Source organism: Labeo rohita, chromosome 6, assembly GCF_022985175.1.
Source record: "Labeo rohita strain BAU-BD-2019 chromosome 6, IGBB_LRoh.1.0, whole genome shotgun sequence".
Classification (NCBI taxonomy): Eukaryota; Metazoa; Chordata; class Actinopteri; order Cypriniformes; family Cyprinidae; genus Labeo; species Labeo rohita.
The window spans coordinates 18723529-18745853 of NC_066874.1; the positions used below are offsets into that span (position 1 = coordinate 18723529).

General features: G+C 34.0%; 1 protein-coding gene across 4 annotated transcripts in view; it reads right to left on the bottom strand.

The window, feature by feature from the left end:
* Positions 1 to 13021, bottom strand: part of pex5la (peroxisomal biogenesis factor 5-like a) — a 99847-nt gene extending 86826 nt beyond the window's left edge. The window contains exon 1 of one of the 4 annotated variants that reach the window (XM_051112123.1): positions 12481 to 13021. In XM_051112123.1, coding sequence (XP_050968080.1) covers positions 12481 to 12501 — 21 coding nt within the window. In that variant the 5' untranslated portion in view covers positions 12502 to 13021. The remainder of the gene's footprint in view (positions 1 to 12480) is intronic. The other 3 variants (XM_051112122.1, XM_051112125.1, XM_051112124.1) reach the window with 3 other exon arrangements.
* Between the last annotated feature and the right edge of the window lie 9304 nt (positions 13022 to 22325).

Below are 22325 nucleotides of genomic sequence, written 5' to 3' on the forward strand. Positions count from 1 at the left end.
AGAAGTGAGTTTGGCTGGAAAAACAAGCTGTTTCAGCAGAAGGAATTCCGTAGAGAAAGTCCTCACACACTACACAGCCACTACCTGAGAGAGCCATCTGTGTCTCGACTAGTCGAGCCCCATGACAGTAGAGCCAGACTGTGTGGTTAGGGGTCAGTCCAGCCCGCATAGACAAACACATTCACACTCACACATTGTATTCCTGAACACCTGGTGGAAATGTGCATGTAGGCCAAAGTCTCGTGTCAGTGTTTGTAATACAACCGCTCTTGCTCCCTTTCATATAGATGTGCAGTTCGTAATCTGTTTGTCGAAGATTACAAGTGATTGGTGCAAACACAGCGAGCTCCCTGTGCTTGGACTTCAAGTATTTGAGGACCAGGAGTGATTTAGTGATTTAAGAGGATCGGTTCATCAGAGGTGAGCAAAAGATGAGCTGTTTTATCAGACCAAAATAGAAACACGTGCTGCGCTTTGCAGAGCTCTAAATCATGCTGGCTATGCTGTCAACAGTCCTCATTTTTTTTTGTTTGTTTAGCCTTCCTATGAAGACTTTTTGGGAGGGATTTATGTGCATTGTTTTATTTTTTTTATTGTTAACCCAACTTGCGAGTAATTCTCTCAGATTAGGGCATTACTAATGGCCTTTTTGTACACGGCCTTAAACGTACTTTTTGTACGTTTTCTATTTTGATACATTTTAAAATATAATTATAATTAATATATAATCCTGTATAAATATAATGAATTTTTATCAGCCATTACTCTTGTCTTCAGTGTCACATGTTCCTTCAGAAATCATTTTAATATGCTGATTTATTATCTATGAGGGCGTTTTAGCGCCATGGTAAAAAAATAAAGCAAAATCTAAGATTACAAGATTAACGCTGTAATATTTAGAGAATAAAGTCAAAATGACAAGAATAAAGTCAAAATATTTTGAGAATAAAGTCAAAATTACGAGAATAAGGTCAAAGTGTTTTGAGAATAAAGTCAAATTTACAAGAATATAGTCAAAATGTTTCGAAAATAAAGTCAAAATTACGAAAATAAGGTCAAAGTGTTTTGAGAATAAAGTCGAAATTACAAGAATAAAGTCAAAATATTTTGACGAAGTTGAAATGTTTTAAGAATAAAGTCAAAATTAGGAGAATAAAGTTGAAATATTTTGACAATAAAGTATCACAGGTTACAACAAAATATTAAGCAGCAAAAATGTTTTCGACATTGATAATAAATCAGCATATTAGAATAATTTCTAAAGGTGTGGCACTGAAGACTGGAGTAATGATGCTGAAAATTCTGTTTTGCATCACATGAATATATTACATTTTTTATTTAATAAGTGATATTACACTGAACTAATGTCACAATATTACTGTTTTTCCTGGATTTTTGATCAAATAAACGCAGCCTTCATGAGCATAAGAAACCAAATTTTGAATGGCTGTATAATAACACTTTTATTCAGCAAGGACACATTCAATGAAAAATGGCAGTAAAGACATTTGTGAGATTAATGTTACAAAATATTTCTATTTCAAATTAATTCTGTTAATTACATTGATCAAAAAATGAAAAAAATGTATCACAGTTGTACCACAAAAATGTTAAGTAGCACTGTTTTCACCATTGACAGTATATATACATATAATAAATGTTTTTGATCATCAAATCAGCATATTAGAATGATTTCTGAAAGATCATGTGACACTAAAAGTAGAGTAATGGCTGCTTTTGCTTTGCCATTACAGGAACAAATTACATTTTAAAATGTATTAAACAGCCTCACATTCTAATAATATTTTATATATCACTATTTTACTGTATTTTTGACCAAATAAATGTGAATTTAAGAGACTTCAGATGGTCAAATAATTTCTTAGCATGTCAGGATACACGCAATGCAAAAAATCAGAATTTGGCCGAAATAAAGTATCTTAGGAAGCAGAATAATTAAGATGCCTACCTTTTGGAACAGATTTGGCGTCAGGAGGGCACATATGACGCCTAAAATGCTGTATCCGTAGGCTGTTTGCTGCGTTTTTGGAAGCAAGCTTAGGTTTCAACACTTCAGCCCAGTGTGGTGTGCCATGTAGCAAATGTTGTTTTCCTATTTTGCAATATTGTCAGTCTACTACATCATACACCTACGCCATAAACTCTTTCCTATCCCTATCTATGTCCTTCCTGTTTGCATTACACTCCTGTCAGACATGGTCACATCTTCCATTTTTCATGAAGGAGTCTATAAAGGATGGCATAGGATGATGACCTTTGGCCTTTTCTACTGCATGCAGCATGATCTCCTCAGTTTCTGAGTGGGGAATTCATCATGCCAGCACCACTTGACCTCAGCACATGTGAGCTTGTGTGGAACAGATGGGACCAGGCGAGGGTTTGGGTCACAGCTGTGCTGGAGGCACTGCCCCCTGCTGATGTATCCTTGAGTCTCTTTAAAAAGCCCTCTACTGAGGTAAACCCCAAACTGCCTGCCAGTGTTGTTGTTGCTTTCTGCACCCTGCCCCCTGTAATGGCAGTGCAACAATGTTTTGGTTGGCATATTAGGGTTAATATGCATATTTATGGAGGTCTGATTCCTTGTTCCCTGCTCTATTTAACAGGAAGTGCCAGCTTTTAGTGCATAAACTAAAACACTGCATCCAAGAAGCTGTCTCATGTGCTTCACGTTGCCAGAAGTCTGAATTACGGTTATTTTGAGATTATTTTTGGCACCTTAATTTGACTAATTTGACTTTGACCTGATGGAACAAAATCAGTTTTGCATTCAGACACACAAAAATGTGTTAAATGGAGCTGGAGTATTATTTTATATACTGTAACAGTAAACAATTTTTACATACAATGAAAGTGAATGGTGCTTTTTGAAGCTTGGCAGCGTTTGGTCTCCATCCAGTTCTTTTGTAAGGAAGAAAGCAGGTAAAGATCTGCTGAACATCTCCTTTCCTCCCCCGAGGTAGAATGAAAGTCATACAGGGTTGAAAAGACATGTGGGTGAGTAATTGTAATGTTTCATAAGTTCTAGGTGCACGATCCCTTTAATGTCTCCTGTGTTACAAAATGTGCCTTTTAAGCTGCTATGTACTGGGCTCAGCAATATACTGTAAAGGTTTAAGTATCTGAAATCTAGTCAGGGTTTTGATTCAATTACAGCTGAAGACTGCCTGCTGTGTGATGAATAAAATTCGCATCGCCACCATAAATCTTCAAAACATCAAAAAGAAGAAATCTGACTACATCCACGCCCTCCTCAGTTATGCTGGTCTCACTTCATGCAATTAAGCTCACCTTCTTCTGCAGCAATTATCTTGATTTATCAAGATTCTCTCAGATGCTGCCGCTTCTGCCAAATGTTACGTAATAGAGTTTTGAGACAATTTTGTGTCACATAAAGCCTTAAACATTAATTTGAAAAATCAGAGCAGTCTCTGTTTGTTTTTTCCCTCTGATCTCTGTGGACTAGTTTCCAGAATGGTTTGGTTCAGCTAATTAGCAATGGTAGAGAGAGAAAGAGAGAGAGAGAGAGAAATAGAGGGAGAGAGAGCGAGCATGCAGAAAGAGTGGTTAGATAAAGGGGAAAATATGAATCGTTATTCATCATTTGTATAAGATGTTCATAATGGTTCATTGGAAAGTGCAGTAATTGCATTTTGAAATAGCTTTCTCTTTGTCTTTAGGATGGGTTGGTATGGAGATATTAGAAACTTAAAGGGCTAGTTAACCCAAAATTAAAAATCTGACACCCTTATGTCATTACAGACTCGTCAGAACACAAATTAAGATCTTTTTTAATGAAATCTGAGAGCCTTCTGACCACGCATAGGCAGCAATGTAATTACTATACGTTCTACGTTCTAGGGCCAGAAAGTTAGGACATCATTAAAATAGTCGATGTGACATCAGTGGTTCAACCATCATTTTAGAAAGCTTTAAGAATACTTTTGGTGCACAAAGAAAAAAAAGTATGAATTCACTTAATTTCTTTGCTTCTGTATCAGTCTCACATGGACTATTTTATCGATGTACTTACTACATTTCTGGGCCTTGAATGTGGTAGTACCGTTGCTGTCAGGGGCAGAAAGCTCTCGGATTTCATCGAAAATATCTTAATTTGTGTTCTGAAGATGAATGAAGGTCTTACGGGTTTGGAACAACATGAGGGTGAGTAAATGATGACAGAATTTTTATTTTTAGGTGAACTATCACTTTAAGAAAGGAAGAATTCTAGGGTTTATTAGTTTTTTGCATCTCTGCTCTTATCTCTCAATTGTAAACTGACCAAGCTAACAACCAGAAAAAAGATGAATATGTACATTGCCAGCCATTTTTGGAGAGCTCTAACTCAAAATAGAATAAAACAAAAAATGAAACACAAAACAAACAAACAAAAGCAAAATAAAAAATTAAACACAAATTAAAACATAAAGCAAACAAACAAACAAAAGCAAAATAAAAAATTAAACACAAATCAAAACATAAAGCAAACAAACAAACATACAAAAAAAAAAAACATAAAAACAAAAATATAGCTGCAAGCAATGATTACTGGGGTTCAAGCGCTTTAAGGTATTTAAGCAAATATGAAAAAATACATTGTTTAGTGAGCCTGTAACCACCTAAATCAATTATTTTGGCAAATACAGGTAATTTGCCATAGAAATATTATGTTTTTTTTAAACAGTTTTCTGGAATGAGGAGTTCTATCATATTGTACGAATATCGCACACATGTGCAAAAAAAATGTGCAAACTACAATCATTTATGCCCTTGAAAAATGTGGCTGATTTCTTTTCAATTTCTCACAGACCTTTGCGGCAGTGACATAAGTGTTTGAGTTTGGCGAAGTTATCTCATTCCGTTCAGGTGCTATAAGCATTTTACTAAAAGTGGCCCTGCCACTTTTGAACATTTTGGCGTCCCTTTACAATGGGTCGAAAGTTCATCTTTGATAATTATTGATATTCACTCTCCAGAGAATCTTTCTGCACCGGTTTGGTTCTGATCTGACGAAAAACCTAGGACTAGTTCGCAGGTTTTTCAAAAAATACAAAATACAGAAAATTTTTCCAGGCTCACGATCGAATTTGAGGCATGCATACCATTCCTCCAAGTTTCAAGTCTCTATGACTTAGGGTTTGGTCTGCAGCTGATCCGTGACCATTCTAACAATTACAATAGAGTTTCAGCGCTATGCGCTTGAACCCCTAACAAAAGCATACAAATCAAAACAAAATAAAGTGGTGGATTGGGGGTCATGTTTGCCAATTTACAATGTACCCTTGCTAGCACTGGTGGCACTTCAAAGAGATTAGATGTGAGTCCATATTTGTCTGTCCAAATTTTCCAGTGCCAAGCATACCCTGCCTTCCCTGATGACTAGCCTCATGTAACGCCTATAGCTGATGAGTCCACCATGGACCCTCATGAAGGCAGATGGATTGTATCTATAGGCTGCTCTTAGAGATGGATGAGGCACCATGCAGGAACGCTGGTAACTGGCCTACTTCTTGCAATGAGTTTGGATTTAAAGCTCAAAGGAATTGACCTGCTCATTTTACTATAGTTCCTTATCCCAAGCTTCTGCTGAGATTCTTATGAATTAGGGATAGAATGAGCAAATTTACTACTCCCTCAATGGAGACCTTGTTTGGCTCCAGTTCATACTGCATACCATCATGTTTAAATTCATAAACATTAATAAAATAACACTGTAATCTGATGCTTTCTTTGAATCCTCAGGAAAAATAAAAAATACACACAACGTTGCACTCCGGGTTCATGCTTTTCCAATATTTGCAAAGCTTTCGCTGCACACGGAGTACATCAGAAGAAGCTTCTTAATGATGAAAGTCTTTCACTGGCCTTGCAACTTTCCCTTCACCCATGAAATTTTAACATTTCTAATTTATTATATATTAATTACCCTCTATTTATGCATTACATAACAGCTTTTGCGTACATCTCTCATGTAAGACCCTCATCATTTATTTACAGCCTTTACAGAAGTGACAGAGTCAGACAGACCATCACACGCTAAAAAGAGATAAAGATTCGACAAAAGCTGCTCGCATATTCTCCGGGGGTAAAGCGAACGCTATCACTTATTCCGCCTGCTCCGGTCTGTTTCTCCTGACTCTTTTTTCCCCCTAAGTATCTCCTGCTGATTGTTTTCCCTGCCGGCCTTGAGTTTTGTCCTCTCAGATAAGTGTCCATGAGAGACGTAACACACTCAGCCTAATCAGCTCTAACAGGTTAAGGACAAAATAGTCCCTTGTCTTTTTGTTTCTTCAGGAATTTAGGGTTGAGGCAGAGACGCAAAACTCAAATCAAACGGTAGCAGCGAGATCCTCCTCATCGTGAGGTAAAAATACCCCCTGTCAAGAAGCACACCTTGAGTGAGACAGATGGTCTATTGATTTTATTTGAAAGGCTGCCACATGTCCCTCTCTATTACACTGTCCTTCTTCCGGACTTTATCAACAGGATTTTTAGTATTATTGTGACGGTTACTGAGAGACATATGCACTCTCAACAGCTAGACAAACTGATTGCGTAAGCTAAAATACTGCATTAAAGCATTATGGTAGTCATAACACATAAGGTGTCACACAACCTCTATGGCATTACATTTATGCATTTAGCAGACTGTATTGTCCAAAGTGACTTACACTGCATGGATATGACAGTATTAACATATTTGGTTTTGGCGGAATAGATCTGCTACACTGCTGAATTGCTGCTGCTGTTGGTTATTGCTGTTGTAGATTATTGCTGCTGCTGCAAAGCAAGTACAGGAACTTGCTAGTGTCAATACATACGCCGTTATTGTGCTGTGAGACATTTTTTTTAAGACATGCTGCTGCACAAGTAGCATATATAATAACCTGTAACAGAGGTACACTGGTGGAGCTGGGGAGGTGGAGGGTTTCAGAGGAACTCTGAAAGCGTGCTGCGAAAAGCTCTAGTGAATGCTAAGCAGCCATTTCAATGTAAAGCAAAAAGCTCATTGGCTGCGTATGCAACATTAACCAATCAGCTTGTGCCAAGTAGTTTAACATCATGAATATCATCAGTTTGCATTTGTTTCATGACAGAAATTGGCATTTCTCCTGTGTAATAAAAAACTATATTTTTAAAAAAAAACTTTTTTGGTGCATCAACATTTTAAAGCCCACTGGCTTCCATAGTATAGACAAAAAGGTAGCGTAAAAATACTCAATATGATTCAACTGCTACAGTATATTGCAAGTCTTCTAAAGCCACAGTCATTTCTTATAATAAGACATTTCAAAATCAAACCAAAACACTGATGAATGCACACATATGCAGATTAAATTAAATATGGCGACACAAACATACAGTAACGGTAGTTGTACACTTCTGAAAAGTCTTCAAAATTCTTTCATGCAGAAGAAAGTAAACTATACAATTTTGGACTGACGTGAGGGTGAGTAGATGACATCATTTTTATTTTAGGCTAAACTGATTTCAGCTCTTCTCAAATGTCTTTAGAGTCTACTAAAAATAACATTTTGTCCTTATGTCATTCCAAACCCGTTTAACTTTCTTTCTTCTGTGGAACATAAAAGAAGATATTTTTAAGAATGTTTGTATCCAGACCTTTATCTTTACCTCTATCTAGTGGGAATTGATTTGCATTGTATGGAGAAAAAATATTAAAATATTTTCTTTTATGTTCAACAGATAAAAGAAGTCATACAGTTTTGAAACAACCTCACGGTAAGTAAAACAAAGTTTTGGTTCCCATTAACTTCTATTGTATTTATTTGTCTAAACAAGGGACGTCAAAAGGAACAAAAACTGTTTGTTTACCAACATTTAACAATTTTCCAACCCAGGCTCATTGGAAATACATGCCTCTACATACATTTCTGCAACACCGTCATTACGTCCAAAGAGTGGCGCTAAAACACACGTTCAATACGTGACCGTGGCACGTTTTTTTTTTTTTATTACGTTAGTAAAAGCACATATTTCTGTGATTTTATTACGCTGCTTGAGGTATGTATTTTGGCTGTACAGAATTAAAATATCCGGGTAGCCTAAAGATTAATGCTCTAGTCTATACCGTATCGCGTGAGCTACCGTGTAAACTTACTAAATTAGAAAACTTATGCGTATGAAGCTTCTTATGTGATGACAGCATTCAAAAGTATCAGTTTTCAAATCGCGCAGGATGTTCAAATACTTTTGACACTATGATATAATATTCTGTAAGTAACTGTGTGAAAATTAGGCTTTATTAATCAAAGCTGTGTGTGTAAATCATATTTTGTGTGAAAAGTAATAAAAGTTTTAACTGGAAACTGCAGTGATTGGTACATATAGGTACCTTTTTTTTTTTTTTTTTTCTTTTTTTTTTTTCCAAATGTGTATATAGAGGCACGTGTTTTCAGTGAGCCTATATTAAAATCTTCTGTTACGGTCCACAAAAGAAAGAAATGCATACAAGCTTGCTCTGGTAAAAACAACATCTACTGGTAGGTATGTTTTGGTGCTGGTTTATGCTGGTCCTTTGCTGGGTTAAGCTGGTCCTTTGCTGATTTATGCTGGCCATGTTGCTGGTCAAGGACCAGCATAAACCAGCAAAGGACCAGCTTAAACCAGCATTAAAACATACCTAACCAGCATCCCAGCATCAAAACATACCTACCAGCATATGCTGTTTTTTTCACCAGGGTGGAACTACATGGGGTGAGTAAATGATGACAGAATCTTCATTTTTGAAGATGACAGAAATTTCATCTCTTTAAGTCTACAAGTAAAAACTTCACAGCTCCATTAGGGATTGAACCTGCCATCTTTTAATTTAATAGAAGTCTAAACCTCAGAGAAATGTTTTAGTAGAGCTGAAATTTGCATGAATTGATGTTTGGCTGTAATATGCAAGAAATTCTCTAGATTTTTTACAGTTAACAGAGCTGTTATATTTCTTTAAAGCGTGCTGTTTCAGCAGGGCGCTATTATAATTTGCTTGTAATTTCATCACGTGTTTAGCAGCGCTGCTTGTAACACCATTTATCTAACCTTCATTAGCCCACGAAGGATTAATCTATGCTTATTACATTAATATTCAGAAGATAGAGACTCTCTACATCTATCTGTCTTTTTTTCTCTCTCTCAGGCGTTTCTATTGGGAAAGGCCCTGAAAGGTCATATAGAGACCCTCTCACATAAATCAATAGCTGTCACAATTGTAGGGTCTCTGAGAGCCCCCCTCGCCTCAGCGTGCTGCAGTCTGGCCCTGCATATTTCACACTCACAGAGGTGTCACACAAGCATGTCTCAATCTCTTTTTCTGAGCCGGCTCAAGAGGCGAGAGCCCAAGATGAACTGCCGTTCACCTCCTTGGCAAAAGCACAACCGCTGTCGAAGCCAGGGATGCAACATGAAAAAGCCAACAGACCCCATGCCTGTCAGCCTATCAGAGCTGCAAGGTAGGAAAACATCTGACAGGACTGTATCTGCACACCTGTGGGAAATCAGAGAGGCTCCATTCACATGGCAAAGCCATGGCAAGGGATTATACATAACACAGCAGCTCTATGAGCTACCCATTAGCCAGGCTATTTAGAAAATGGGAGGATAAGTTGCATTTATATAATTTTATATTTGAAAAAAGGCTGATAGAGCACAGTAAATGCTATACAGAGGCTGTGTTGAAGGTAATGGGCAATTGTTAGCCAGCAGTACAAATGACTTTAAGTGACGTATTTCACCTTACCTTGCCTTTCTTTTTTAAATTAAATATAATTTTAAAAAAAATCAGCATCACACCTGTTTTTCAGAAAATCATGAAAGTATGGTATTGCTTTCATACAGCTTGTATAATTCCTTTTTAAAAGTTATATAAACAAGCCAAAACTTAGTTACTTACATTTCACACACAATTTAGCCAATTATAGTCTAATTTTGCTCCACTAGCAAAATATTTACAAATGAAGCATCATTGCAAACACAGACAAGCAGACTGAAGTCTCTCAGTGCGTCCAGTAATTAATATTAAATATAATTAATCTGATTTATAGTTCATTTCAGAATGGTATGGTTCCATATCACCATTTATGAAAGCATTAAATTGATTTACAGAAATAAGAACTGAGTTGCGCTAATAGAATATTGAACTGTGACACCAGTGATTCTTAATTGGATTCTATAACCGGGGTTCCATCCTGTAGGGAATCGGACACACGGGCTAACTAAGCATTTCTGAAAATGAGATGAAAACAAGAGCTACTAGCAAAAATAGCAAGCAGATCCTGAAGTGAGCCAAGAGGTATAGCGACAATCCATTAAATCCTGAATATGCAGAAGATGCTTCCGCTAATTAAAGTAATATGAAAGTAAAAAGGCAAGAGGGATTTTTGCCAGTGTTCCATAAGGTGCTTTATCTTGGCCAGACAGCGTGGTGCGTTTCAGCGATAGCCAGAGTGAGATAGACACATTACGCACGCAGATAGCTGCACTTGGACTGTTTGTGATGCCCATGTTTGATAGTGAACGCAACACACTGCGTTGCAAATTAATCTCAAACAGCCATATGGCTGTAAAGGGCAGGAATCACCCAAGCAACTGGAGTTATTTATAGTTATTACTGCACGTGTTGTTACATCTGAGGTGTGAGCTGATAGATTTGGTTTAAATAGGTCAAATAACACTTAAAATAACTACTTTGATATTTACCTGCAAGTAGTATCAATGCACAGATTGTCACAGAACAAATATAAGACAAGAACAAACACTCAGTGTATTAAAAGACTCATTTTTAGTTCTTCATTTAATGTTTTGTACATATATTATTAACAAATACGATTGTGTTATTAAAGATGAAATGACAGAACATACACTCTACCCATACAAAAGCAATTTGGTCTATGAAAATGATCAGTGGGAAATATTGATTTCCAATGCCCCCTAGTGTGGTAAATGCTGATGTTTAATACAGCAAAGCTGCTCACAAACTTTAAAATCTAACTTTTATTTTTAAAGACGACAAACAGCAAAGCATATTCATCTGTTCAGGCTGATGTGATAGTTTTGAACAGCTCTGACTTTCTTAAGTTTGAATGTATTATTGCTTAGAAAATGTACCTTTTGATTTGAACTCTTCACAGCAGTGCGGTTATGTATGTTTATACATAATGTGCAAATGCGAACCGTTTGGCTGTAATATAAATTGAAACGCTAGTGCAGAAAAGCAATACTCATTTTTATGCCAACGATGGAGCGAATCAGTAAACAGCATATACTCCGAGATGGCTTCAAGGGAGAATGAGCCGTCACTGTCTAGATAAGTGTGTCTGTTTAGGGGGGAGGAGCTGCAAAGAGCCAAGTGAAGGACAGATAAAACATCTGCTTTGCACAGAGAGAACATTTCCTCTTAAATTACCTCCCTACCTGACAGAGAAAATGTGATATCTTACTCTCCCTAACTCCCCAAAGCCTGAAATAAAAGCCTCTAACATGATGAGAACAGTTATGAATAGGACCATATGAGACTCTTATCAAGTGTCCGATTACCTTAGTGCTGAAAACACATCCTTTTTCTGTCTCCTGGAACATTAATAACACAACGGTACATCATTTTACATACAGCATGTATGACGTGAGTGCTTTACATTCAGGATGAGTACTATGAAACTGTAGTCCGTCTCAAGAATTATGAAGCCAATCTAAGTGATATGAAGGTAACTGAAGCCACATCTGTAGAGACCATAGAGACAAAGGCTATTAAAAAGCTACTCTGGTTTCCTAAGAAGCTGTAAAAGAAGTCATAAAATATTCAGCTGGTAAATTACTTGGAAGTTGTAGGACTTGGTAAACAAAGCGCTGCCTGCTTTAATTTAGCAGTTACGTAATTAAGAGAGATCTTTGTAAAATAGTAACACGATCAAACTGTATTGTTGCTGTAGTGAGAATAGAGGTTCAAAAGACCTCAGTGTGTCTCATTTTGTACGAAACGTGATTTATTGCTTCTTCAAGTTCAACTGTGTAGGCCTGTTTTTTTATTCCCCAGGTGATACAAAAAATGTTAGGTGATTTATACTACAACAAAGTACGCAACTGAGTGATTTTTAGCAGTAAGTCTGCCGCAAGATAAGCATATGCCAGTGTTTTCTTTCTTTTTTGCAGACAGCTTATTTGACTTTTTAAACTGTCCAACTGCATTGGGTCATACATAAACCATTAATTAAGCCATTAATATATCTTACATCATGGAATAAAATTAATAAACAGCAATCAACAGCAAGCAATGCTCTTCAGGAAGAGGACAAAACCCAACTTAACTCATAAAGCTTTGCCATATGATTTTAATGCGCTGATCACTTAATAATTGCACTTAACATGCTTCCAGTGCAATTCAGTGATTTCAGTGCAACTAAAACAATGCCATCATAAATGTAAAGAAAAGTACGTCTTATGTGATCAGAGTCTTACCTGCAAATGCCCCTGGTACATATTTAGTGGAGAATCAAAAAGGTCCCAGGCTATGGATCGCAGTTAGATGAAAGCGAGAAATGTGATGACACTTCTAATGTTCATGCGTGCGAGTGTTCTGAAAGTACTGAAAGAACTGCTCTTGAAATTGAGTCCAGTTAGGGAAACCGGCACACAGGAGCTGTCTAGTAAACCAAGTGCTGAATTTAAGAGCACCCGATCGCTTTCGTCACCGATGCACTTTAAAAGGTGAGGAGGCTTCAGCGCAGCTGCTTCCGAGCTTCATGCGCGCCGGCGAGTCTCTTCACCAAGTTGCTGAGGAGCGCGATGGATGCGCTGAACGCTCGAGGATCGTGCCTACGTCATAATCTCAGCCCCGGTGTGGCTCTGTGGGTTTTATCGTAGTTGGTCTGATTCTTCAGCAATTCCTCCCTCCTTTATCAGACACGCGTTCTCTCTCTCCTTGTCGGCTGTTCGTCCCCTCCTCTCCCCAGCCCAACGGATTTAGGCGGAGCCCGTTCCGTCATTCATGGAAGCGTCGTTGCACGCACAGATGCTCAGTCCAGGTGTTCTCATCGTTTTAATGTTCAGCTAGCAACTAACTTACTAAATCAAGTGAATGTCTCGGTCCTCCTCTTCGTGTGTTGTTGTTCTTTGCTTCGGAGCAAGGAGGCGCCACTTGAATTTGTTTTGTTACATAATAGTTGCCAAAGGTGTGATAAGGTGAGCAAAAGACATGCTTATAGCATTCGAAACAAATAGTTTTTACAACAGTGTTTTTTCTCGAAAGGTAAAAGGTATTGTTGACTTACTAAGGAAATAACGCATTTAAAAATTAATTTTAATTTTTTTCACATTTATTTGCAGTGTTGGGGAGTAACTAGTTACATGTAAGGGGATTACGTAATTTAATTACAAAATAAATGTAATTGTAATTAGTTACAGTTACTGAGAAAAAATATGTAATTAAATTACAGTTACTTTTGAAAAATGCCAGTGATTACAAAGGGGATTACATCTGAATTTTTTCACACACCCACCCCCACTTACAGATTTAATTGACTTTTTTTTAAATTGCATTGGCTGCTCTTAAATGAGACACCAATGTTTCAGGAGTTTAAGACACAGAACAGGACACATGCTTATTCGATAACTGTTTTATTTTCTATTTGGGTTTATGCATAAACTTTATTTTTTAAGATTGTTTTTTCCAAGGCATTGTTAGATGATAGTGCTTTCTGTCATAACTATGCAAACGTTTGATTTCAAACTCAGTATCATAGCTATTAAACTATTTCTTGTTATAATGTTATTTATATTATGATCTTGTTATGACATATAGCACGGTGACCCGAGTTTGATTCCCGTCTCGAGGTTCTTTGCTGCTCCCCTCTCTGCTCCCAGCTCTTTCCTGTCATCTCTCTACTGTCCTATCACAATAAAAGGCATAAAAAGCCCAAAAATATAAGTAAAAAGGCAGTGCTTTATATGCTTGATCATTTTTCTTGGCGGAAGCTTTGCGTTTTGTTAGCTAATAAAATATTAAAGCTTAATTCAATATTATGTGTGCAATTTCTTAATTCTGTCATCATTTTTTTTGTACATTGTAATGGATTATAAGATAACTAACAAACTAGTACTACTACTTAATTATTTATGTGGTGAAATGTTGTGTAAGAAAACTGGTGTGACTGCACTGTATCCCTAAAATGTCTGTTTTGAACTTGCCATTTGCTAGCAACTGATTTTTTCATGGAAACTTTGCGTTCAAATATTTCAACTCAGATCAGTGTTTCGTGTCTAATAATTTTGACACGAAACATCTAATAATTTATCAAGCAGCTGTGTAATAAGTGGGATTATGTACATTCAGCCAGTTGTTATCGCAAAATACAGATGTATATTATCCCTTACTTATTATCATCTTAATTCAAGTGATAAAGGATTTTGAAAGTCTGACAGTAATCAGTGTTGAGTGCTACTGTAAGTTTAACTCTGCCTGGTTTAAATGTTTCAAAATGATTAACAGTTGAAAAAATTAGAAATTTAGAAAAGTAATCAAAAAGTAATTAAAAGTAATGTTACATTACTTTAATAAAGTAACTGAAAAGTTACACTACTTATTACATTTTAAATCAAGTAACTTGTAATCTGTAACCTATTACATTTCCAAAGCAACCTTCCCAACACTGTTTATTTGTATAGCGCCTTTCACGATACATATCGTTGCAAAGCAACTTTACAGCAAATTAAAGTTTTCACAATATATTTAGTAGTAGCTTACTAGTGGTGACTATGTCAAGTTGATGTATGGTAAAGATCAATTAATGACGTAATCAAACAGACAAAGAACACTATAAATTAAATAACAAATAAATTAAGAACACTTAAAAATTAAGAAACTATAAAACATAATAAAATGCACATAATATTTTAAAGAGTTTTAATAATTTATTTAGCACCGTCAAATGATTAATCATGATTAATCACATTCAAAATACAAAATTCAAAAGTTTTTGTTTGCGTTATAAATTTGTGTATACTGTGTATATTTATTATATATATAAATACATACAGTATATAGTACAGAAAATATTTACATGTATATATTTATATTCATATAATTGATATTACATATTATACAGTTTTTTTTTTTTTTTTTTTTTTAAATATGCATGTATGAATAAACATGCATGTGTTTGTAATTATACATATAGTCAAATCAAAATTTATTCAGGCACCTTCAAAATTTCTTACATTATCACAGTTTATTCACCATAGTTTAGAAAATGGTAATAAAACATGACAAGAACTAATGAGCTAAACTGTGTTGGAACAAAATTATCTTGATAATGTCAGATAATTTTCAGAAAATGGTATGTTACAAAACATGGTCAGGTCAAAGTGTCAAATCAAATTTTTGGTCCCAATTTTCTTAATATATTTTTTGTACTGGTAGTCCAATGTATGAAGAATTTTGGGGTATAATAGATCACAGTTTACTTTATTTTGCCATCCTCATAAATGAACTTTAGTGTTCTGCACTCACTAGTAAAAAAAAATATCAAAAATGATATCTGGTGTCTGAATATTTTTGGACTGTAATATACACAGTACACACACATATATTATGTAAACAAAAACTTTTATTTTGGATGAGATTAATGGCGATTAATCATTTGACCGCACTATTAATAATTTAACAATAACCTTTTCGAAACACATTCAAGCATTTTGTGTTATAAAAACATTGCTGTGTCCATCATTTAATTTGTCACAATAATGGGTTTTTACAGTTTGAACTCACTGAAATTTTCTTTCACAAATAAAATTCTAACTTTGCCACCATGCCAACTTTAATTTTAAAAAATATGTTTCTTATGCATTACAAATGTTTATTAATTTAAAATAGTACTGTCAAACGATTAATCATGATTAATCACATCCAAAATAAAAGTTTTTTATTTACATAATATATGTGCGTATACTATGTATATTTATTATGTATATCACATGCATTTACATGTATATATTCATATGATTGATATTATATATACATATTTTTAATATATAAACATAACATTTTACATAACATTCTAAAATATGTACATGCATTGTGTATTTATATATACATAATAAATATACACAGTACACACGCATACAGTATATTATGTAAACAAAAAAAATTTTGGGATGCAATTAATCACGATTAATCATTTGACAGCGCTATTAATAATTTAATAATAACCTTTTTATTAGTCAAGTATTTAAGTAAACAAATATTTTTTTATTTTATTTTATTATTTATTTTTTGTAAATGTAAAAGTCTTTACTGTCACTTTTGATCAATGAAATGCATAATATATAATAATAATATTGTATAACTATATAACATTACTCATCTTATTAGATATGTCTTCCCAAAGATTGTTTTTAATTAAACATAGAAGATATGACTAAAATAAGCCATATTCAAGCATTTCATACTATAAAAACGTTGATGTGTCCATCATAATTAAACTTAATGTGTCGCAATAATGGGTTTCTACAAATTTGACTCAATTTTTATCACCACTAATAAAATTCTAACTTTGCCAAGTTTAATTAAAAATTAAGTTTCTTAAGCATTAATAATGTTTATTAATTTAAAATAGTGCTGTCAAATGATTAAGCATGATTAAACGCATTCAAAATAAAGTTTTGGTTTACATAATCTATGTTTGTATGCTGTATATATTTATTATGTATATTTAAATACACATACATACAGTATATATTTTGAAAATATTCACATGCATTTATATATTTATGCTTATATAATTGGTATTATATTTAGGCATTTTTTGCCTTTATTGTGACAGATCAGAATTGACAGGAAGTGAAGTGGGAGAGAGAGGGGGGTGTGATCAGCCAAGGTCTTCGAATTGGGATTTGAACGCGGGACACCCAGAGCGCAACGGTGCTGTATGTCGGTGCACTGCCCACAAGGCTGTTGGCTCCAACAATATATAAATATTTTTAATATATAAACAATTTAAAAAAAAAAAACATGTACTTGCATATGTGTATTTACATATACATAATAAATATACACAGTACACACATGTACAGTTTATTATGTATATAAAAACTTTTATTTTGGATGCGATTAATCGTTTGACAGCACTATTAATAATTTAATAATAACCTTTTTATTACAACTTTGACTCACCACTAATACAATTCTAACTTTGGCACCATGAAGAAAAAATTACGTTTCTTAAGCATTAATAATGTTTATTAATTTAAAATAGTGCTGTCAAATGATTAATCGCATTCAAAAAAAAGTTTTTGTTTACATAATATGTAAACATGTAATATGTGTATACTGTATATATTTATTATTATACATAAACACACACACGTACAGTATATATTTTGAAAATATTCATATGCATTTACATGTATATATTTATACTCATAATTGGTATTATATAGGCTATAGGCTAAATATTTTTATATATAAACTTTTTTTCTTAAATATGTACATGTATATGTGTATTTATATATACATAATAAATATACACAGTACACACATATAAAGTATATTATGCAAACAAAAACTTTTATTTTGGGTGCGATTAATCACGATTAATCATTTGACAGCGCTATTAATAATTTAATAATAACCTTTTTATTATTAATAAAATAATAAATAAAATAATAATAATAAAATATAATAATAAAATATAATAACCTCTTTTATTATTTACTGTACCTTTTGATCAATGAAATGCAATATCATATTAATCTTGTATAATTATATAATATTTCTCATCTTATTAGTTGTATTTTCCCAAAGATTTTAATTGATTTCAATTAAACATAGAAGACATGACTAAAATAAGCCATATTCAAGCATTTCATGTTATAAAAACATTGCTGTGTCCATCATTCAATTTGTCACAATAATTTTTACAGTTTCGACTCAATTTTCTTCACCACTAATAAAATTCTAACTTTGGGACCATGCCGACTTAAATTAACAAATTACGTTTCTTAATCATTAAAAATTTTTATTCATTTAAAATTTAAATTAAGCACAGTGAATATAGTAACGCAAAGATTCATCCTGACTTTTAAAAATACAGACATTTAAAAGAGAAGTCCACTTCCAAAAAAAAAAGATTCAAATATAATGTACTCACCCCCTTGTCATCCAAGATGTTCATGTCTTTCTTTCTTCAGTCATAAAGAAATTATGTTTTTTGAGAAACACATTTCAACATTTTTCTTCATATAATGGACTGATATGGTGCCCAGATTTTGAACTTCCAAAAAGCAGTTTAAATACGGCTTCAGATGATACCAAATGCAGTTGTAAATGATCCCAGACGAGGAAGAAGGGTCTTATCTAGCAAAACAATTGATTATTTTCATTTAAAAAATACGGTTTAAATACTTTTTAATCTCAAACGCTCCTCTTGCCTTTCTCTCCATTAACTCTGTGTATTCTGGTTCAAGACAGTAAGGGTATGTCGAAAAACTACAATCGTATTTTCTCCCTCAACTTTAAAAATCATTTCAAAATCATCCTACATTATTGCTGAAGTACCGACCCAGTCTTTGGAATGTGAACATGCAAAGAAGATCAAACACCCTTAACAAAAAAGGTAAAACAGCGATATAGGACAATTTTGAAGTTGAGGGAGAACATGAGATGGGAGTTTTTCGACATACCCTATCTGTCATGACCCGGAACAAAAACAGTCCAGGCTGAGTAAGACAAGACGAGCGCTTGGCATTAAAAAGTATATATTGTATTTTTTAAAATGAAAGTAACCAATTGTTTTGCTAGATAAGACCCTTCTTCCTTGGCTGGGATTGTTTACAACTGCATTTGGGATCGTTTGAAGCTGCATTTAAACTGCATTTTGGAAGTTCAAAACTGGGGCACCATAGCAGTCCATTACAGAAAAATGCTGAAATGTTTTCCTCAAAAAACATAATTTCTTTACGACTGAAGAAGGAACATCTTGGATGACAAGAGGGTGAAATTGTTGTTCTGGAAATGGACTTCTCCTTTAAGGAACTAAATGGTTTGGAGGGTGTACTTATCCTGTTATCAGAAGTCTATTCTTTTAAATTCTTCTATTAGAATCTCTTCAAGAGAACAGAGCAGTTCTTAAAATGTAATATTTTATTATCAATGAAAAATGTGTCCTCCATTCAGTTCATAAAGAATGGTGATTAGATTAATGAAATATTTATAAGAAAGGGCAAGAATAGATATCTTCATTTATTCAAATAATGTGCCTGCATTAGGATTTTTACAATACTCTGAGTATGATAAATAGGACCGTTATTTAAAAAATGTACAACTCGGCTGTATTTTCATCCATTCCATTTCATCTGATGTACGATATCAACTTTACACACTGTCATATTATACTGTTGACAAACAGCTGAATCTATTGGGAAGCTTTCTGCCCTTGAATACAGTCCGACAGCTGTCTAAAAGGTATTCATTGTTTTCCGTCAACATAACACCATCACTTATCCCATATGAGAGTCAGAGACCTACCTGTGTTTGTGTGGCCTGCTGCTTAGTTGTAAGGACATGTGATGTCAGTGACAGATCTATAGTGCATGGCTGAGAGGGGTTTAGCTCCAAGTAAGGGTTCCCAGGCCTGGATGGGAATACTGATGTCACTCAATGACACTCCAGGCTTGCAAACAGACCCGCACTAATGGAAAAAGTGACTCTACTCCAGTGACATCACTAGGTCTGGGTGAGCTGTGGAAAACAAAAACACAATACATGGATGTGGCATCTTTTATGATCACTCTCAGGAGAAAAAGCACAAAGCTGTTACTAGGGTGGTACTCTAGGGTACAAAAGCTAAAAGTTTATTATTTACCTCTAAATCGTACCCCTTAAAGGTACATTTTAGTACCTAAATGTGCATATTATTACCATTTGAATGGTTATCGCCCCAGTTTTTTTTTTTTTTTTAACTTATGCTTTGGTATCAACTGTAAAAATGTAATATATCTGCATGCATCCGAGTTTGAAAATGACAAATTAAGTGTTATTTGCTCAGATTTGATGAGCTAGGAAAAGTGCTTATACTAAATTGAACTGCCACTTCCTGTTTTTTGACAAATACTTGAACTTTGTTTTCATTTTTTCCCCTGAATTTTTGCTAAAAGAATACAAAAGATGCATTTTTAAAACAGTTATTGCTGCAATAATCTTGGAAGGTACTTTGACTGACTAGCATGGCTGGTATTCAAGAAAAAGAGGTGATTCTAATCACTTATTATTGGATTTTGTCATAAATATTTGAGGTAAAAGATTACTTTGAACCGTCGCTCCCTTTACCTGAATAATATAATGTAGATTGAAGTAATATAAAGCTATAAAACACACTACTCATAGGTAATGTTCTCCAAAAATGCATTCTGATGCTTAAGGAAGGAAATTTCAGTGGCATTCAGTTCTCTCGTAAATGTCATATGTCACTGAAGATAATTTTAAAACAATAGCTCTCTGGAAATGGATAAACTGATTAGGAGACTGCAGTAATTGTCAGTCGTGTTGTAACTCAGTACGCTGGAGGGATTTCTTAGACGTCCTGTACTCATTAAAAAGGAGGGCATGATTTATTATTGTCCATAATTGCAATACTGAATCATGAACGATTCGTTCGCTGCTCGTGCATGTTAAATTTCAGTGATCTTTTGTCCTGTTTCCAATCATGTAGTACTGTCTATGTAACGTAAGACTGATGATCCTGCTAGATTATTGATCGTAAAAACAAACAGAGAAAGCATCAACCTGATACAAATAGTCCCCGAGTCGAAATTTATGTAACTAAGCGAAAAAGAGGAAGAGAGATGCTCAGACTATCTATCATTGTAATGAATACTGTCTGCCTACCAGACCAAAGTTTGAAAGCTAATTTCATTCACCATTGATGCTTTAAATGAATAGTTATGACAAGTGCAACATCAGGTCTTGCTTTTACAGCTTGTTATTGCTTTATATATTGTGTGGGATCTTGTGAGATCCCTCTGCTGGCTTTCAACAGTATTTAAACATTAAGACACAGCAGCTGGAGCCATTAATATCACTTTATTACAGTTTCTTTTTGAATCTTAAATTATAACTACAAATAGAAAAAAAGAAAATTATGCAATATTTGCTCATGTCATTGCAAACCAGTTGTGGTTGCCAGAACATTACCATAAAATTATAGAGTAAACATTTAAAGTAAAAAATATGTATACACTACCAGTTAAAAGTTTTTTCATGTTTGTTTGTTTTTTTAAAGAATTCTCTTCTGCTCACCAAGCCTGCATTTATTTGATCCAAAATACAGCAAAACTATTTAACATAACTACTATTTTAATATATTTTAAAATGTAATTTATTCCTGTGATCAAAGGTACATTTTCAGCATCATTATTCCAGTCTTCAGTGTCACATGATCCTCCAGAAATCATTCTAATATGCTGATTTGCTTTGAAACATTTATTTGCAGGAAACATTTTTATTATTATTATTATTATTATTATTATTATCAATATTTAAAACAGATAATACATACATTTAGGACTCTTTTATGAATAGAAAGATTCAAAGATTAGCATTTATCTGAAATAAAATATAAAATATAAAATACTTTTATTCAGCAAGGATGCTTTAAATTGATCAAAAGTGATGATAAATACATTTATAATGTTACAAAAGTTTCTATTTCAGATAAATGCTGTTCAGCTGAACTTTCTATTCATTAAAGAAACCTGAAAAATGAGGCCTGAAAAATATTAGAATGATTTCTGAAGGATCATGTGAGTGGAGTAATGATGCTAAAAAATCAGCTTTGAAATCACAGGAATAAATTACATTTTAAACTATTTTCAAATAGAAAACAGTTATTTTAAATAGTAAACATATTTCAAATTTTACTGTTTTTGCTGTATTTTGGATCAAATAAATACAGGCTTCCACACAATGTATCCAAGTTCATCATAAGTAGCTTTTCCTCAAGCTGAAGTAATTACTAATGGTGCACAGTGACGAAAAGATCATATGAACGCACATGTATGTCACCACATATTTTGGTACTATAAAAACATATTAGCTGAGCTCCCACATTTTTTTTAGATAATTATGGGCCATTATTCAAAGTATAAACTATAAGATATGTCCACCCTGTCATATTTAGATTAGATTAAATATGTTTTCATTGCAATATTAAGATGCAAATGATATTTTCTGAAAGGTATAATGTCCCTTTCCTAAACAGGGTTATTTGTTTACTTTCAAATTATAAATACATAAAATAGTTTATTTAAAC